This window comes from Rhinatrema bivittatum, chromosome 1, assembly GCF_901001135.1.
Source record: "Rhinatrema bivittatum chromosome 1, aRhiBiv1.1, whole genome shotgun sequence".
NCBI classification, from domain to species: domain Eukaryota; kingdom Metazoa; phylum Chordata; class Amphibia; order Gymnophiona; family Rhinatrematidae; genus Rhinatrema; species Rhinatrema bivittatum.
Window position 1 is genome coordinate 5,281,851 of NC_042615.1, and position 17,453 is coordinate 5,299,303.

Genomic DNA, 17,453 nt, shown 5'->3' on the forward strand with positions numbered 1-17,453 from the left:
TGGGAGCCACACTGGAGAGACCGTATCCCTAACCAACAGACACATGATGGGGACTTGGTAAGAGAGTTCCAGGAAATGGAAACCCAGGAGAGGGAAATTTAAGAAGACCCCAAGAGTAATGATTGGACTGAGGGTGGTACAGTCGGCCTGGGTTGGCCACTGTTGGAAACAGGATGCTGGGCTTGATGGACCCTTGGTCTGACCCAGTATGGCATGTTCTTATGTTCCTATTTAATTTAATTCTAAATAATTCATTCTAGGTCTATGCCTCAGTGACAACAGATACTAATCCAACTAGTAATACTTTTCAGTCATTTGTTATACATTCAAACATTACTCAAAAGTAATGAAGAAATGCCTTGAGACTTTGGTCTAAAGGGGAGATACATGCAAGAGAGTGGTGTCTTGTTGAGGCCAACAAGAAATTTAATTGGGGGAGAGTGAACCCCCACAACACACAAGAGATGGAGGTTTGAGCATGCTACCATTTAAGTAAACTATAGAAATAAAAAAGGGGAGGACAATGCAGCTGTGTAACATGAACCGCCAGCCCAGGAAACACGGAATGAAATTGAAAAGGCTGGCAGACTCCTTAGTGTGAAGGTACTTAACTGACCATTCAATAGATTAGTCAGATATTCAGGTAGGGGATTTGCATAACACAGCCCCCTGGATTTTTGCTGGAAAATTTGTAGGAAATATCACTAAAGAATTGAAGGATTCAAACTCTTAAATTGCAGAACCACGATAGGGGAAGGAATTTATGAGAGAAATGTATTGGAAAACAGTCCTAGGAAGCAAACAGATTTTCACCCTGACTAACAAGGGTTTTGAGACATGTGGGTACTGAGATCCCAGTCAATAGGGGGAAGAATTAATTAGGCTAGAGGAATGTGTACATGGTCTCTCTTGCTGTAGTTCTGCCTGGTTCTTGGCCTTTTAGTAGAGAGGTGACCTATACAGGGTCAGACAACAGATACTGTAAAAATCAGGTTGATAGAAGGTGATTTATCCTGACTGGATAACAGCATAAAACTAACCATGAGCTTAGTGGATATAAAATTACTAAAAGCTGAGACCATAGAGGGGCAGAATCCCTGAACTCTAAAGTCATGAGCCTAGTGGAGCTGTAAACCCAACCCATGTAAAACCTTCCTTCTGAAGGGAAAGACCTGAAGAACAGCAGCAGGCCTGCAGTGGTTTCTTCCCTCTTAAGTGAGGGGACCCCAGTGGCAGATATGAAAATCAAGCAGTCCCCTTTGAGCAAGAGTCTCCAGTGGCAGTCCGGGAGGCAGAGCAGAGTCTGTAGGAGGACATGGACCCAGCAGCAGACAGGGAGGAGGATTCGGGTCTACTAGGAGGGTGTAGACCCCAGCAGCAGTCTGGGAGGCAGGGTTGAGTCCCCCAGGAGGGCAGGGACCCCAGTGGCAGACTGGAAGGTGGAGTCAGGACCCCCAGGAGGGTGGGGACCCAAGCATTGGCATGGAACTTTCAGCGGAAGGAGACGGTTTAGATACAGTGGACCCTCCCCCAGGCTAGCACTGCCCACCAGCCCAGTTGCATCTTTTCACATGGGAAAGACTTGGGATAGAGGGGGAGAGGATAACAATAATACTTGAGTAAGCGGGAATGCAAGAGGTCCCTTCTATTCTATAGGGTGGTGTATTGTGGGGCCAATAACCCCAAATTGACAAATATTAAATGTCTTGCTACGTTGTAGAAATTTATACAGTTGCATGGCCTGAGACTACTAACTCTGAGTAGATAGGTGTGGTGTCTGACATCCTATTAGCAATTTAGAAATGTATATACCTATATTGTGTAATAAACCTGTATATATTTGTACATCCTGCCAGCCTTGTTCACAGTCCCATTTGTTTTCCTGGGGTGAAGGGAGGGAAATCCCACCCACTAACACCTTCTCCCCCAGGTGGAGGCACCAGGCACCAAGAACGTGAGGACCGATGGAGTCTGCCTTAGAGGGGCTCCCGCCAGGTCGGTCCCAGATCCAGGAATGCCCCACGAGGCAAGCGGTCAAGGTGACGTTACATAAAGTTTTATAAACGACCATTTCTGTTACATGTGTTTTTCCCGTGGAAATGACTTCAAAAACTCCCTCTGTATGTCCATTTTATAAAAACTGTGTTGAAGAGCAGACGTGCGTGCCAGCTTGAGCTGCTCATGTATGACCGATTGATGCAGGTTTTTAATAGCTGGAGGGTCCTCCGGCTGGTTCTGTCTCCCTCACCTCAGTCTCTCAAACTTCCCCTTGTGCAAGCTGGCAAAATCCCTCGTCTGGAAGGCTGAGCTTGCAGGCTAGTGAGGTGCAATTATCAGCAGATAACGAGATCCCTGATGGATTTCAGGCATCCAAATGGGCTGTTTAGGCTGCAATTGTCTTCCTCAATCTTATTAACCATCCCTGCTTTATAGAGGAAGCCCTTTATTGCTGCGATTTCAGATGTTATTCCCCGTTCTGAGTCTGGAGCCGGTATTCAGCCGCTATCCAGCTGCACAAGTTAGCCGGACAAGTGGCAGCGGCTCCTGTGCCTGGATATTCAAACTGCTGAGTATCAGTCGCACTGTACCTTTACTTTCCCTGATTTTACAAAGAATGGTACAAAGAACCTGTGAAATATTCTCTTACACTGAAGGCAGACTTTTCCCATAAGCCCAAGTCCCTTCCCCTCCACCGCCTCAGGGCCGGATTCAATGACTTTTCTCCCATTCTCAGGCCGCACACACAGCCACCTCTCCCGGGCACCCGATGCAATATTTAAATGAGCCGCTGCGATAAAAAGGGCGTGCTAGGGAAGAACTGTGCGTCCCTGGTGCGCAAATGTGTCGGGCGCCCCGGAGCGGTGGCTGTGTGCGCACAATTGCAATGGGTGCTGAATGCGCGCGTCCGTTTTATCGCTTCCGGTCGATTTCACCCAATATTCACGCCCAGTAGTAAGGGGTGACGTCGCCCCGGCGTGTACATTATGTGTCTAGATTTGCTTTCTCACGATGCTGTTACATTATACCTTTATTTTTAAAGACTGCGAGCAGTTGGCGTTTGAGAATAAAGGTTGGAACCACACGGGGCAGTATTGTTTTCTTTTATTTAACAAAAAGGCAGGAGACATTCGAAACCATAACACGGGAAACAAAATTAATTAAGAAATGTAAAGAAAAACATCTGCCATATCAGCCCCGGAGCAGAATAATCTGGGCTGGACATTAAAGACAGGGAGAGCTGCAGAGTAAGAAAGGCAAAGACTCAAGCTTTACCTTGCTATAAAGCATGGCGAGGTCGTTCGCTAATGGGAGCAATTGATGCTGGGGGAGAAGCTTTCTTTTCATCCAGACAAAAGCGTAAGTGGTCAGGAAGGAAAACACGATCTCTATTAATGCCTGCATGGGTGGCCAGTCTGAGAAGAAATGCTGCAGCTCTTCCTGACGCATCACAGCAGACACTTTCCTTCCTCCCCGAGTACTCTCTTAACCACATCCAGGTAAATACAAATCCCATGTGCAGACTTTCAGCTTCAGGGAAATACAGTCTCAGGGTCATGTTTAGACAGGGCCGCCATCAGGGCAGTATTCTTGGGCCTGCAGTATGGGGCCCCAGGATCTACTGCCACATATGGGGGCCCGCAGCCGCCAGGCGGCAGGTGCGCTTGGGGGATGTATTAGTTCATGGCAAAGAGGCCCACTGAGGCTCTCTCCGACAGTCTGTCGCCCAGGGGCCTACTGAAACCTGGAGCCGGCCCTGGGTGCGGGCCCCAGAGAAGGGAGAGAATCAATGCTATGCGTGTCTTTTAGACACACATAGCATTGATTTACAGAGCACCGCAGACAGAGACTCGTCCGCGCGCTCTGTCCTGCCAGCGTTCACTGTCTGACGCGGCTGTGATGTCACCGCCGCGTCAGACAGTATGCGCCGGCAAAGCGCGCGGGCCGTCGCTGTCTGCTTGCTAGCTGGAGGCCGAGGAGCCGCGGAGTCCCCGGAGCGCAAAGGGTAAGTAACAAGTTTGTTTTGCCGGTGCATTATCTATTTATTACTGGGGGGATGTCTAGTGCATTATCTATTTATTACTGGGGGGAGCTGGTGCATTATCTATTTATTACTGGGGGGCTGGTGCATTATCTATTTATTAGTGTGAACTAGGCCTAACAAGTCAACCGCTGAATGAATGGCCACATGAGGGAGGGTTTACATTGAATTTTCGGCTTCCGTAATCAAGCACATAATGTGTATGATCGGGAAAGCCCAAAGCATAGTAAGACAGTTTTTTTATGTGCGAGAAGCACTTTTTTCTCTTTTCTTGATTAAATGCATTTTTTTATTATAAGCAGCAGCTACTAAAATGATTTTGCAACAGACTTTCTTTGTTATATAGAACACAGTTGGAACACGGCCTTATACATAGTAAGCAGTTTATCATAGACCTTGATTACTAGCAAATGTTCATTATTTGTCTCTAGTAAATTCTGATAACCCCAAAGAATGTACCATCACAAATCTGGCTCTCAAAAACGGAAGCAGAAAAGAGAGCGTAAAGAAGAAGAGGAAAAGTTGAAGAAAAAAAAACTCATACAACAGTACTTTCAAAAGCCACAAAGTGACAGGGGAGATGAAGTTCAGGAAATGCAAACAGAAGCTTCTCATGAAACAGTTGAGCCGACTACTTCATCCTGTCAGGTAGCTGCACCTGTGAGCATTTCTTCAGTGATAGAAGAAGAGGCTGAAACATTGTGTAGTATGCCACCATGTGCAGTATCAGAAGACGATGCAGACACACGGTCCTGCACCTCGTCACCGAAAAGACCTGTCATTATAGATGAAGATTCGTCTTCAGACCAAATTGTGACATCCCGTGTTTGTACAGAGGTGGAAGAAGAAACACCTTCCTGCACAAATGCAAGTTCCTACCCTGAGAATGACGATGTTGCCCTAAACACAACTTCAATAGAACAGTCACACGAGGAAGAAATTGACTGGAAAGACCCAGCACTATGGCCAGATGTCCTCAAAGACAAAGAAAGAGAGAAGATTGTCCTTTCTGGACTTTTCAATGTCGAGCAATTAAAGAATATGGCACAATCACTACCTAAAGATGCTGACACTCGTTCTTTCAGTGATTTTCTTCTATATGCCAAGTCATCAAATGGACGTGAGAAGATTTTAAGAGATTGGCTGAGATGGAGTCCAAGCAATAAAGTACTGTATTGTGTAACTTGCATGGCATTTACTAATGACTCTATATGTAAAACAGGAAGCATGCTTAGTAGGAAGGATGGTTTTGATCCATCGAAGCACAAGTGGCATCGGTTGTACATAAAGTTGCCAGAGCATGAACACTCTTCACAGCACAGAAGGAACTACTGGAGGTGGAGAACACTTCAAAATTCTATAGGTGGTCATGGTGTTGACTATGAGATTCAAAGAAATTTGTCGAAGGAAGCCGATAAGTTTATAGCTCTTTTAGAAAGACTTCTGGATGTCACATTGCATCTGGCTTCAAGAAACATGGCGTTCAGAGGAAGTTCTCAAAGAATTGGAGAAATCCATAATGGCAATTTTTTGGGAACTTTGGAAATCTTGGCAAGATATGATAATTTACTGAGAGAGCATTTGGAAAAAGTCAAAGCTAGTCAGGAAAAGGGAAAGAAACTTTCAGCTCATTGTCTGTCTTGGGCCACACAAAACGAATTCATTAATATTTGTGGAAAACATGTCCTGAATTCTATATTGTCAGAAAGGAAAGAAGCAATATACTTTTCAATAATATGTGATTCTACACCTGATTCTTCACATACGGAACAGAATGCAATCGTTTTACGATACGTTTACAGAAAGCCCCAAGACGGAAAATGGAACATTCGGGAAAGATTCATTGAATGTTTTGATTTTTTTCAGAAGACTGGAAAAGAAATTGCAGACATGATCATGTTTAGGTTGAATGAACATGCCATTGACCTTAAAGACTGCAGAGGACAGGGATATGACAATGGTGCCAACATGTCTGGCAGAATTAAAGGTGTAAGAGCCAAAATCCAGGAGACATACCCAACAGCTATTTTTTGTCCCTGTGCTGCACATTCTTTAAACCTTGTGGGAGTGCATGCAGCCGCAAGCTGCCCTGAAATGAAGACCTTTTTTGGAAGTGTTAACAGGTTATATGTTCTGTTCAGTAGCAGCCCTGCAAGATGGAACACATTGATTGAAGAAGTTGGAAGGTCCCTGCATGGTTTAAGTGACACTCGGTGGAGTTCAAGAATAGAGGCTGTACGTCCAATTGCGCAGAATCTGCCAAGCATTTTAAAGGCTCTGGAAAAAGTTCTTGCATCCAGAAAACTCACAAATGATGCGCATTCAGATGCCCAAGGTCTATATGACTATTTTTTATCCTTTCGGGCAGTGGTTTTAGCAACTTTCTGGGTAAAAGTGCTTACCAGCTTCGAGGAGAGAAACAAAATACTTCAATCAAGGTCTATTTCTATGGAAATTGGTGTCGCTAACATTAAAGCTCTCTCTGAAGAGATGAAACTGCTTCGAGAAAAGTGGCCTGTTTTACTTTCTGAAGCTAAAGCTGTGGCAGATTGCATGGAGATTCCCAAGGAACTACTGAACCCTCAACAATTGCGGCAAATAAATTCAAGGCATCATGATGCAATAGATCCTGAAGATCATTTTAAAGCTAATGTCTTCCTTGTGGCAATGGACACAATAATTTCTGACCTTCATCAACGCTTCCAGTCTATGGAGGAAGTCTGCAAGCTATTTTCTCCAATCTTAAAAGTGAGAACAATGAGTGAAGAAGATCTGATGGCATCGACTGAGGAATTGATCTCAGCATACCCTGAAGATTTTACATCATCTTTACTCAGTGAGCTGCAACATCTTCGGAAAGTGTACGAAGCTACATTTCCAGAAGACATGGGTCCCTTAGATTTGCTTAACTCAATCTACAAACTAGAGCTTCAAGGAATATTCGGAGAGGTGTGTATTGCTCTTCGGATTTTCACCACCCTCCCACTTTCAGTGGCGGAAGGAGAGAGGGCATTTAGCAAACTTTCATCAATCAAGAACTATCTGCGTTCTACAATGAGTGAACAACGTCTAAACGGCCTGGCAATTCTCTCTATTGAGCATGAGCTTGCCAGACAACTCAGTTACAAAGACTTAATTAAAGATTTTGCAAATCAGAAAGTAAGAAGACTGATTGCTTCATAAACCTGAATTTGCTGTTATTTCCACTATGAGTCGAGATGGACACAATTCAGTACTCACACTGAACTGCTTTATTGGATAGAACCCACTGGATTTCTCAGATACTGTGCATTTATCTAAGTGATTTGAGTTTGTTGACTTGTTTTTATTTTTTTACACCTATGGTGGAGTTTACACATAGGTATAATAAACATTATTGCATATACTTTATCCACTGAATGCTTGTGGCCCAGACATTTTGGCTGTATGGGGCCTCAAAATTCCTGATGGCGGCCCTGTGTTTAGAGACCCTGGGCGCAACCTCGTCGAGCAGAGCGGAAGCATCCCAGGGTGCAGGAAGGATGAAGGCTTCAGCGGGCAGTCCCAGAATCTGAAGGACGTACTTTCTAAATGTTTTTCTTAATAGAGATTGCAGGACGTCTTGAAAAATTGTCCACTTCTTCTAATGTCCTACAGGTTGTATTTTTATCCTGAATTAAGGCCGTATTCACTTTTTGAACTTTTTTTCCCATATCCAATAGGCCAATATTTGAAGCACAGCTGCTAATGGCCGAATCCACGTGCACTAGAACCGAGTGCAAGGAAATTGGAGATTTTCTTAGGAAAGGCTTTCAGCATCTTCCCACAGCATGAGAGGTAGAGGATGCACAAATGGCATCTCTCCATTTCCTCCTGAGAGGATGACTTCCATGCTAGGCAGCTGCGAGGGCTCCAACGTTGCTGCTTCAGCAAAGCTGGGCTGAGGAGGAGGAGGACTGAGACTGACGCCCAGCAGTGCCTGCACTCCCCTGGCAGGCTCCACAAGGGACCTCACATCCCCAGTTTCCAATGATTGCCAAAGAAGTGGACCCGGCACCTTCTGGCCAGATGGGAGGTACTGCCAGGGCTTGCCCTTTTGGTTTGGAAATTTTAGTAATAGCGAGGAAAACGCCAGCAGTGTTGTAGCCTAGCAAGCCACCATTTTGGCTCCACTAGGATGGTATTTTAAAATTTCTCCTGAGCCCTTGACTCACGGATTATCACCAGCTCCAGGGCTGCCATTAAATTTGCTCTAAAGGCATGCATTTTGGACGCACTAATCTCCTTATTGCATCAGGTGTCAGTCTAGCGCATCCAACCGCGGGTTAACCTGTGCTCTAGGCTGGGCGCACTTTATTAAATCAGCCCCATTGACGTGTCTATAGGGAAAATGCAGGGTAAACCAGGCCACTATCCTCTCCAAAGTGGACTACTGCAATTCCCTCCTCCTTGGCCTTCCAGAGTCGACCATCAAACCCCTACAAATCCTACAGAACGCCATGGCGAGAATCTTAACGAACACCCGAAAAAGAGACCACATCACCCCTATACTTAAGGACCTCCACTGGTTACCCATCTCATTCCGTATACAGTATAAAACCCTGACCACCCTCCACAACCTCCTCTACAAAACCAACCCCTGGCTCAAAGACTCACCGCATTTCCGTATAACCAATCGTCCAACCAGATCCTCTCATGCAGGTACTCTACATACTCCCTCCCTTAAAATCGCTCATCTCACCTCCACGAGAGAAAGGGCCTTTACCATAGCGGGCCCTTCACTCTGGAATACCCTCCCCACCTTTCTCCGCCTTGAACCTTGCCTGGCCACCTTCAAAAAAGGCTTAAAAACTTGGCTTTTCAGAAAGGCCTATCCTGAAACCAACCAAACCTAGACACTTCTACCCAGTCCTACCCACCCCCACCTTTATAGCCTCCTAGTCTCCCTCCCTACCACCCCGCCCGCCTTTCCCTCCCTAAGGCAATACCTCTCCACCTCCCGCTGCCTGCCCTCCCTTTTTTATCGTTCTGCAATTTTATAAAGTATTTCAATGAAACTGAAGTAATTAATATTATTTTAGATGTAACTATTGTAAATAGATCCTTCTGTAAATAAGTTCCTTCTATTGTTTTCACGGTTGCTCTTTATTCTCTATTTCACGCTACCTATCTTTCCCTCTCTTCTCCTGTCTCCATTACCCCCCTCCTCTTTCTGGCCTGCTCCCATCCCCGGCCCCCTGTTCATTGTAATTCCTCCTTTAATTGAGTTACTTGTAAACCGGCGTGATGTGCCATACGAACGTCGGTATATTAAAAACTGTTAAATAAATAAATAAATAAATAAATAAAGCCTCTACAGACAGGGAAATACCTGCAGCTCCTGAATGCAATCCACTTTCAAATGCCACGAAGGGTGGAATATTAAATATATTGTTCTGCATCAGGCAGACATCCGAGTTTGCCATCCAGGCAGCTAAACTTTCTCTCCAATCAGTCCTCAAGACAAAGATTCTTTACGTTTGAAATTATTTATTGTACAGGTAAATTCTACTTACAATTGTTGCATCTCAAACGCAAGCCCCAAGGCACAATTAAACTCTGGAATTTGTTGCCAGAGGATGTGGTTAGTGCAGTTAGTGTAGCTGTGTTTAAAAAAGGATTGGATAAGTTCTTGGAGGAGAAGTCCATTACCTGCTATTAATTAAGTAGACTTAGAAAATAGCCACTGCTATTACTAGCAACGGTAACATGGAATAGACTTCGTTTTTGGGAACTTGCCAGGTTCTTATGGCCTGGATTGGCCACTGCTGGAAACAGGATGCTGGGCTTGATGGACCCTTGGTCTGACCCAGCATGGCATGTTCTTATGTTCTTATCTTTGGTAACTGGAGCCAGGGTAGCAGGAGGGAGAAGGAGGTCTCTTGTGTTGCAGGAGTTGGTTTATGGTAGAGATAGGAAGCATGAGGAATATGAGGCTGGTTTAGCCTTCAGACGAAGGCAGTAAGAGAGAAGGTAAAAACCCCAATCGCTTCAGGGAGTTTTACAGAGCACTACTGGCTCAGAAGCAAGCAAGGGGTGAACTGAACTCTCGTCGAGAGCTGCTAAAGAAAACGCCTCCACAAGCTGGGGGCAGGGGGTAAGGTCCAATGGCAGTGAGCCTAAGAACCATGTGACACGGGGAGCATGAAGGGCAGTCCCTTGAGCCTATAAGGCACCTGGGAAGACTCAAATTAGATTGAGGGGCATTCAAGCTCTTCTGATAGTGATAGAAGGTGGAGGGGGGAGGGAGCTTCTCTTAAGGGCAAAGGCTCCTCTTAAAGGCAAAGGCTCACAGATTTTTATCATGGTTACGAAAAGTGTTTCAGTATTAAGAATCCTCAGAAGGGAGGACTGCACTAAACACAGTTAAACTACAATATGTACAGATACAAACGTACCCACTGCTGGGGACAGAACACATATATATATATATACATACATATCTATCTATCTAGCTATCTATCTAATAGGGTCCCTATTCAGTATGACGTTTAGTAGAAAAGCGATCCAGCTAACATCCTACTGAATATCCCTCTGTACTTATCTGGCTAACAGTAGCCGGATAACTTTAAACATAACTATTGTGCTATATTTTAGACAGTCTCAATATCCAATTCAAAATATATGCAGATGATATCGTTCTAGCTTCAACAGCAAGAGGAAATGTGGAATAAAGGATCTGCACTCACAAAGGGGGCAGTAGCTGGCTTGTTACGGCGGTTACTACCCCAAACCAAATAAGCCTGTTACTTCAATTTCTATGCATATACAGCATAGTTCTCTGCTTCAACGGCAGGGGAGAAGAAAAAACTGATACTACACACATCCAGCAGAGCTCTCTGCTTCAACGGCAAGGGAGAAGAAAAACTGATACTACACACATCCAGCAGAGCTCTCTGCTTCAACGGCAAGGGAGAAGAAAAACTGATACTACACACATCCAGCAGAGCTCTCTGCTTCAACGGCAGGGGAGAAGAAAAAAGGGTTCGCACTCACAAAGCGGGGAGTAGCTGGCTTGTTACGGCGGTTACTAGGGATGTGAATCGTTTTTTGACGATTTAAAATATCGTCCGATATATTTTAAATCGTCAAAAAATCGTTAGGGCCACGATACAATACCAATTCCCCCGATTTATCGTTAAAAAATCGTAAATCGGGGGAAGGGGGAGGGCAGGAAAACCGGCACACTAAAACCCCCTAAAACCGACCCCCGACCCTTTAAATTAAATCCCCCACCCTCCCGAACCCCCCCCCCAATGCTTTAAATTACCTGGGGATCCGGCGGTGGTCCAGAACGGCGGCGGTCCGGAACGCCCCCTCAATAGAATCGTGTTGTCTTCAGCCGGCGCCATTTTTCAAAATGGCCGCCGCAAAATGGCGGCGGCCATAGACAAAAACGATTCGACAGAGGAGGTCGTTCTGGACCCCCGCTGGACTTTTGGCAAGTCTTGTGGGGGTCAGGAGGCCCCCCCCAAGCTGGCCAAAAGTTTCCTGGGAGTCCAGCGGGGTTCCGGGAGCGATTTCTTGCCGCGAATCGTTTTCGTACGGAAAATGGCGCCGGCAGGAGATCGAGTGCAGGAGGTCGTTCAGCGGCGGTCCGGAACCCCCGCTGAACGACCTCCTGCAGTCAATAGTTTACACACCCAAACGGCAACAATACGATTCCCTCCCCCTCCCAGCCGAAATCGATCGTTAAGACGATCGAGGACACGATTCACATCTCTAGCGGTTACTACCCCAAACCAAATGTGCCTGATACTTCACTTTCGATGCATATCCAGCATGGCTCTCTGCTTCAACAGCATGGGAGAAGAATAAACTGATACTTCAAGCATATCCAGCATAGCTCCCTGCTTCAACGGCAGGGGAGAAGAAAAACAACCAATAAGGGCTGTATAAAATAGTCTGATTAAAACAAATAAGCATGGGTGTAGCTTGCTTATTGCGGCGGTTACTACCCCTACTACCCCTAACTTATCAAGCTAGATATTTCACTTGGATGCAGCTCCATCACTGCTTTCTACATTAATGGTGGGGGTGGAAGGGAAATAGAACCAAGAGCTAAGAGAAACAGATAAGTATGAGAGAAAAAAGTGTGTGAAGCTTGCTGGGCAGACTGGATGGGCCGTTTGGTCTTCTTCTGCCGTCATTTCTATGTTTCTATGTTTCTATGATATCCAGTTTTTCGTTCCGTACTCAAAATCATGGCCCAACACTCTATCTTTGGTTTCCTTATACAACACCATAAAATCCTGGCTTTCTCACAATCGTCTGAAACTTAACACCTCAAAATCAGAAATTGTACATTTATCTTCCATCCCAATGTCTGACTACAGACCTCCTGCTCATCTTCATCTTAACAACCATATCTCCTGATCCTACTAGATCTCTCCGCGGCCTTTGACACGGGAAACCACTCAACACTATTAAAACTTTTGGCCGACATAGGCATCAAGGGAACAGTCCTCAGCTGTTTCAAGTCCTTCCTATCTAATAGACATTTCAAGGCAAAGATAAACAATAAAGAATCACATCCGGTCCTCTTTAATCAGGGTGTCCCCCAAGGTTCTTCCTTCTCTCCGACCCTGTTCAACATTTACCTTCTCCCGCTCTGCCAGCTACTCACCAATTTAAAACTGATGCACTACCTCTACGCGGACGATATACAAATCCTCATCCCGATCACAGAATCCTTACATAAAACTATGACTCACTGGAACAATTGCTTACAACGGATCAATCAGCTGCTCTCCAGCCTCAACCTCATCCTTAACAACAACAAAACGGAGATCCTAATCATCTCTCAAGATGACAACAACAAACTTCTCAACCCAACTGACACCCTCCTTTCAACCACACCAAAATTAAATCAATCTCCTCATGTAAGAGATTTAGGAGTCATTCTAGATAATCAGTTTAACCTAAAAAAATTTATAAGCACCACCAATAAGGACTGTTTCTACAAGCTGCAAGTCCTTAGAAAGTTGAAATCTCTACTTCACTTCAACGATTTCCGAATGGTTCTACAAGCCATCATACTATCTAAAATCGACTATTGCAACTCGCTCCTGCTTGGTCTCCCTGCCAGCACCATCAAACCTCTCCAGATGGTTCAGAACTCCGCAGCAAGAATTCTTACCAAAACTAACAAAAGAGAACACATCACCCCCATCCTTAAGATCCTCCACTGGCTGCCCATTAAACACAGGATCCTCTTAAAAGTTCTCACAACCATCCAAAAATCCATTCACAACATCTCCCCACTCCACCTAAGCTCCCAACTGTGCCCTCACACATCAACCAGACCCATCAGAGGAGCATATAAAGGCACACTCTATGCCCCCCAGCAAAATCCTCACTTCAAAAACGCGCCATATCTACAGCAGGCCCCACACAATGGAACGCAGTCCCGCCAGACATCCAACTAGAACTTTGCCATTCGTTATTCAAAAAGAAACTCAAAACCTGGCTCTTCGGCCAAGCTTTTCAAGGACTATGAGCCCCTAGTTTGCATCCATCTAGCAAGAGCCCCTGATTCGCATCTATCTAGCAAGCTCTTCTGCTTACTTTTACTTTATGAACTAATTAAGGACGTTGTAGTCAAGATGTATCATTCTTCTATTACACCGTAGCAAGTCTCTGATTGCTTACTCATACAAGTGTCACTTTTGCATCCACGCTCCATTATCAGGGTCCTGTTTTTCTTTATACTGTTATCTGTTTGTTTGGTTTGATTGTCTAACTCAAAATTTAAACTAGAATAGTCTCCCAGGTCCAAGTTTTGTACCCTATGTTCCATGTACCGCCTCCAGGCGAATTCTTATCTTCTGTTTCAATGTTTCAATGTAAAACAATGTGATTTGTATCTCATACAGGAACACCGGTATATAAAAATTAAAAATAAATAAATAAATAAATAGTACTCTTTTACCAATCACATCCAAAGCCCGCAACCTCAGAGTCATTATCGACTCCAGTCTTTCCATGTCACACTACATATCCCTAACAGTAAAAAATTCTTTCTTTAAGCTTCACATGCAGAAACATCTCAAACCCCTACTCTTTCATCAAGACTTCAGAACAATCCTTCAATCTTTAGCAATTTAGTCTACTGTAATCCCGGTTCTTTGGGCTCCACCAAAATGCTATCCGACCACTACAACAAATTCAAAACTCAGCAGCACGCATCCTCACTGCCAAGTCACGTAGAAAACATATTTCTCCTGTACTTTACTCTCTACACTGGTTACCCATCGAATTCAGGATCAAATTCAAAGTTCTTTTCATTATTCAAATTTATTAAATGACGACACCTCAACCTAACTCAGCACCCAATTACGCATCTATAGACCTTCCAGAAACCTATGCTTATCCCAAAATAACTTTCTACAAGTTCCTACAATCAAAATTGCCCGACTAGATATAACAAGATGCCATGCGTTTTCAGTAGCTGGCCCGCAACCTTGGAATTCCATCGTGGACTATATCAGACACCTAAATAGCAGGAACAAAATTTAAAAAATGTGCTTTTAACATCCATGAGGCCAATTAATCTCACCGCTCCTGTACTGCTTTGAATTGTGTCAAGATCCACTGTCCTCATTCCTTTCCTCTTTCTAGAGATTTTAATTTGTTCATTTTATTTAACAATATATTGTCTTTATTTTTTAAGTTTCTTAAAGTCATTTACCTTGTATTAAATTTAACTTTGTGATTTTATGTGTTATATTGTAAACTGTTTTGATTACATACAGTATATAAAACAGTATATAAAATATTTTAAATAAGTAAATAAAATAAATAAATAAATAGAAAGGTCGCGAGACTACAGGCTGTATCCAGACCCTTTCTCCCTTTTACTGCAGCTTCAAAGACTCGGCCCCAACTACTCAAATTAGCAGCAGGGCCAGGGATCTTACCCTCCCACCCCCCGCTCCCAGTAAGCCACCCCTCATCCCAACCCTATCTTTCCTACTCCTTGTAGCCCGGGTGCCAGCTGTCAGCACTGCATGAGCGTGCCAGTACCACTCTATCCAGTCTTCCCTCGCTTAGCCCGGGTGCCAGCTGTCAGCAGTGCATGAGCGTGCCAGTACCACTCTATCCAGTCTTCCCTCGCTTAGCCTGGGTGCCAGCTGTCAGCAGTGAATGAGCGTGCAAGCACCACTCTATCCAGTCTTCCCTCGCTTAGCCTGGGTGTCAGCTGTCAGCAGTGCCTGAACGTGCCAGTACCACTCTATCCAGTCTTCCCTTGCTTAGCCTGGGTGCCAGCTGTCAGCAGTGCATGAGCGTGCCAGTACCACTCTATCCAGTCTTCCCTTGCTTAGCCGGGTGCCAGCTGTCAGCAGTGCCTGAACGTGCCAGTACCACTCTATCCAGTCTTCCCTTGCTTAGCCTGGGTGCCAGCTGTCAGCAGTGCATGAGCGTGCCAGCACCACTCTATCCAGTCTTCCCTCGCTTAGCCTGGGTGCCAGCTGTCAGCAGTGCCTGAGCGTGCCAGTACCACTCTATCCAGTCTTCCCTCGCTTAGCCCTGTACCAGCTATCAGCAGTGCATGAGCGTGCCAGCACCACTCTATCCAGTCTTCCCTTGCTTAGCCTGGGTGCCAGCTATCAGCAGTGCATGAGTGTGCCAGCACCACTCTATCCAGTCTTCCCTCGCTTAGCCTGGGTACCAGCTGTCAGCAGTGCATGACAGTGCCAGTTCCACTCTATTCAGTCCTCCCTCGCTTAGCCCGGGTGCCAGCTGTCAGCAGTGCATAAGCGTGCCAGTTCTACTCTATTCAGTCTTCCCTCGCTTAGCCCGGGTACCAGCTGTCAGCAGTGCATGACAGTGCCAGTTCCACTCTATTCAGTCTTCCCTCGCTTAGCCCGGGTGCCAGCTGTCAGCAGTGCCTGAGCGTGCCATCACCACTCTATCCAGCCTTCCCTCACTTAGCCCGGTTGCCAGCTGTCAGCAGTGCATGTGCGTGCCAGCACCACTCTATTCAGTCTTCCCTTGCTTAGCCTGGGTGCCAGCTGTCAGCCGTGCATGAGCGTGCCAGTACCACTCTATCCAGCCTTCCCTCGCTTAGCCCAGGTGCCAGCTGTCAGCAGTGCATGACAGTGCCAGCTCCACTCTATCCAGTCTTCCCTCGCTTAGCCTGGGTGTCAGCTGTCAGCAGTGCCTGAGTGTGCCAGTACCACTCTATCCAGCCTTCCCTCGCTTAGCCCAGGTGCCAGCTGTCAGCAGTGCATGACAGTGCCAGCACCATTCTATCCAGTCTTCCCTCGCTTAGCCTGGGTGCCAGCTGTCAGCAGTGCATGACAGTGCCAGCACCACTCTATCCAGTCTTCCCTCGCTTAGCCTGGGTGCCAGCTGTCAGCAGTGCATGAGCGTGCCAGCACCACTCTATCCAGTCTTCCCTCGCTTAGCCTGGGTGCCAGCTGTCAGCAGTGCATGAGCGTGCCAGTACCACTCTATCCAGTCTTCCCTCGCTTAGCCTGGGTGTCAGCTGTCAGCAGTGCCTGAGTGTGCCAGTACCACTCTATCCAGTCTTCCCTCGCTTAGCCTGGGTGCCAGCTGTCAGCAGTGCCTGAGCATGCCAATACCAGTCTATACCGTCTTCCCTCACTTAGCCAGGGTGCCAGCTGTCAGCAGTGCATGAGCATGCCAGTACCACTCTATCCAGTCTTCCCTCGCTTAGCCCGGGTGTCAGCTGTCAGCAGTGCCTGAGTGTGCCAGTACCACTCTATCCAGTCTTCCCTCGCTTAGCCCGGGTGCCAGCTGTCAGCAGTGCCTGAGCGTGCCAGTACCACTCTATCCAGTCTTCCCTCGCTTCGCCCGGGTGCCAGCTGTCAGCAGTGCCTGAGTGTGCCAGTACCACTCTATCCAGTCTTCCCTCGCTTAGCCTGGGTGTCAGCTGTCAGCAGTGCCTGAGCATGCCAGTACCACTCTATCCAGTCTTCCCTCGCTTAGCCTGGGTGCCAGCTGTCAGCAGTGCATGACAGTGCCAGCACCTCTCTATCCAGTCTTTCCTCACTTAGCCTGGCTGCCAGCTGTCAGCAGTGCCTGAGCATGCCAATACCAGTCTATCCCGTCTTCCCTCACTTAGCCAGGGTGCCAGCTGTCAGCAGTGCATGAGCATGCCAGTACCACTCTATCCAGTCTTCCCTCGCTTAGCCTGGGTGTCAGCTGTCAGCAGTGCCTGAGTGTGCCAGTACCACTCTATCCAGTCTTCCCTCGCTTAGCCTGGGTGCCAGCTGTCAGCAGTGCATGAGCGTGCCAGCACCACTCTATCCAGTCTTCCCTCGCTTAGCCCGGGTGCCAGCTGTCAGCAGTGCCTGAGCGTGCCAGTACCACTCTATTTAGTCTTCCCTCGCTTAGCCCTGTACCTGCTATCAGCAGTGCATGAGCGTGC

At 46.3% G+C, this 17,453-nt stretch overlaps 1 protein-coding gene across 1 annotated transcript in view; it reads left to right on the top strand.

Moving 5' to 3' along the window:
• The first annotated feature begins 4,492 nt into the window (after positions 1-4,492).
• Positions 4,493-17,453, top strand: part of LOC115082227 (zinc finger CCCH domain-containing protein 13-like) — a 61,472-nt gene continuing 48,511 nt past the window's right edge. The window contains exon 1 of the mRNA XM_029586486.1: positions 4,493-5,159. Within this exon, the coding sequence (XP_029442346.1) occupies positions 4,493-5,159 (667 nt within the window). The remainder of the gene's footprint in view (positions 5,160-17,453) is intronic.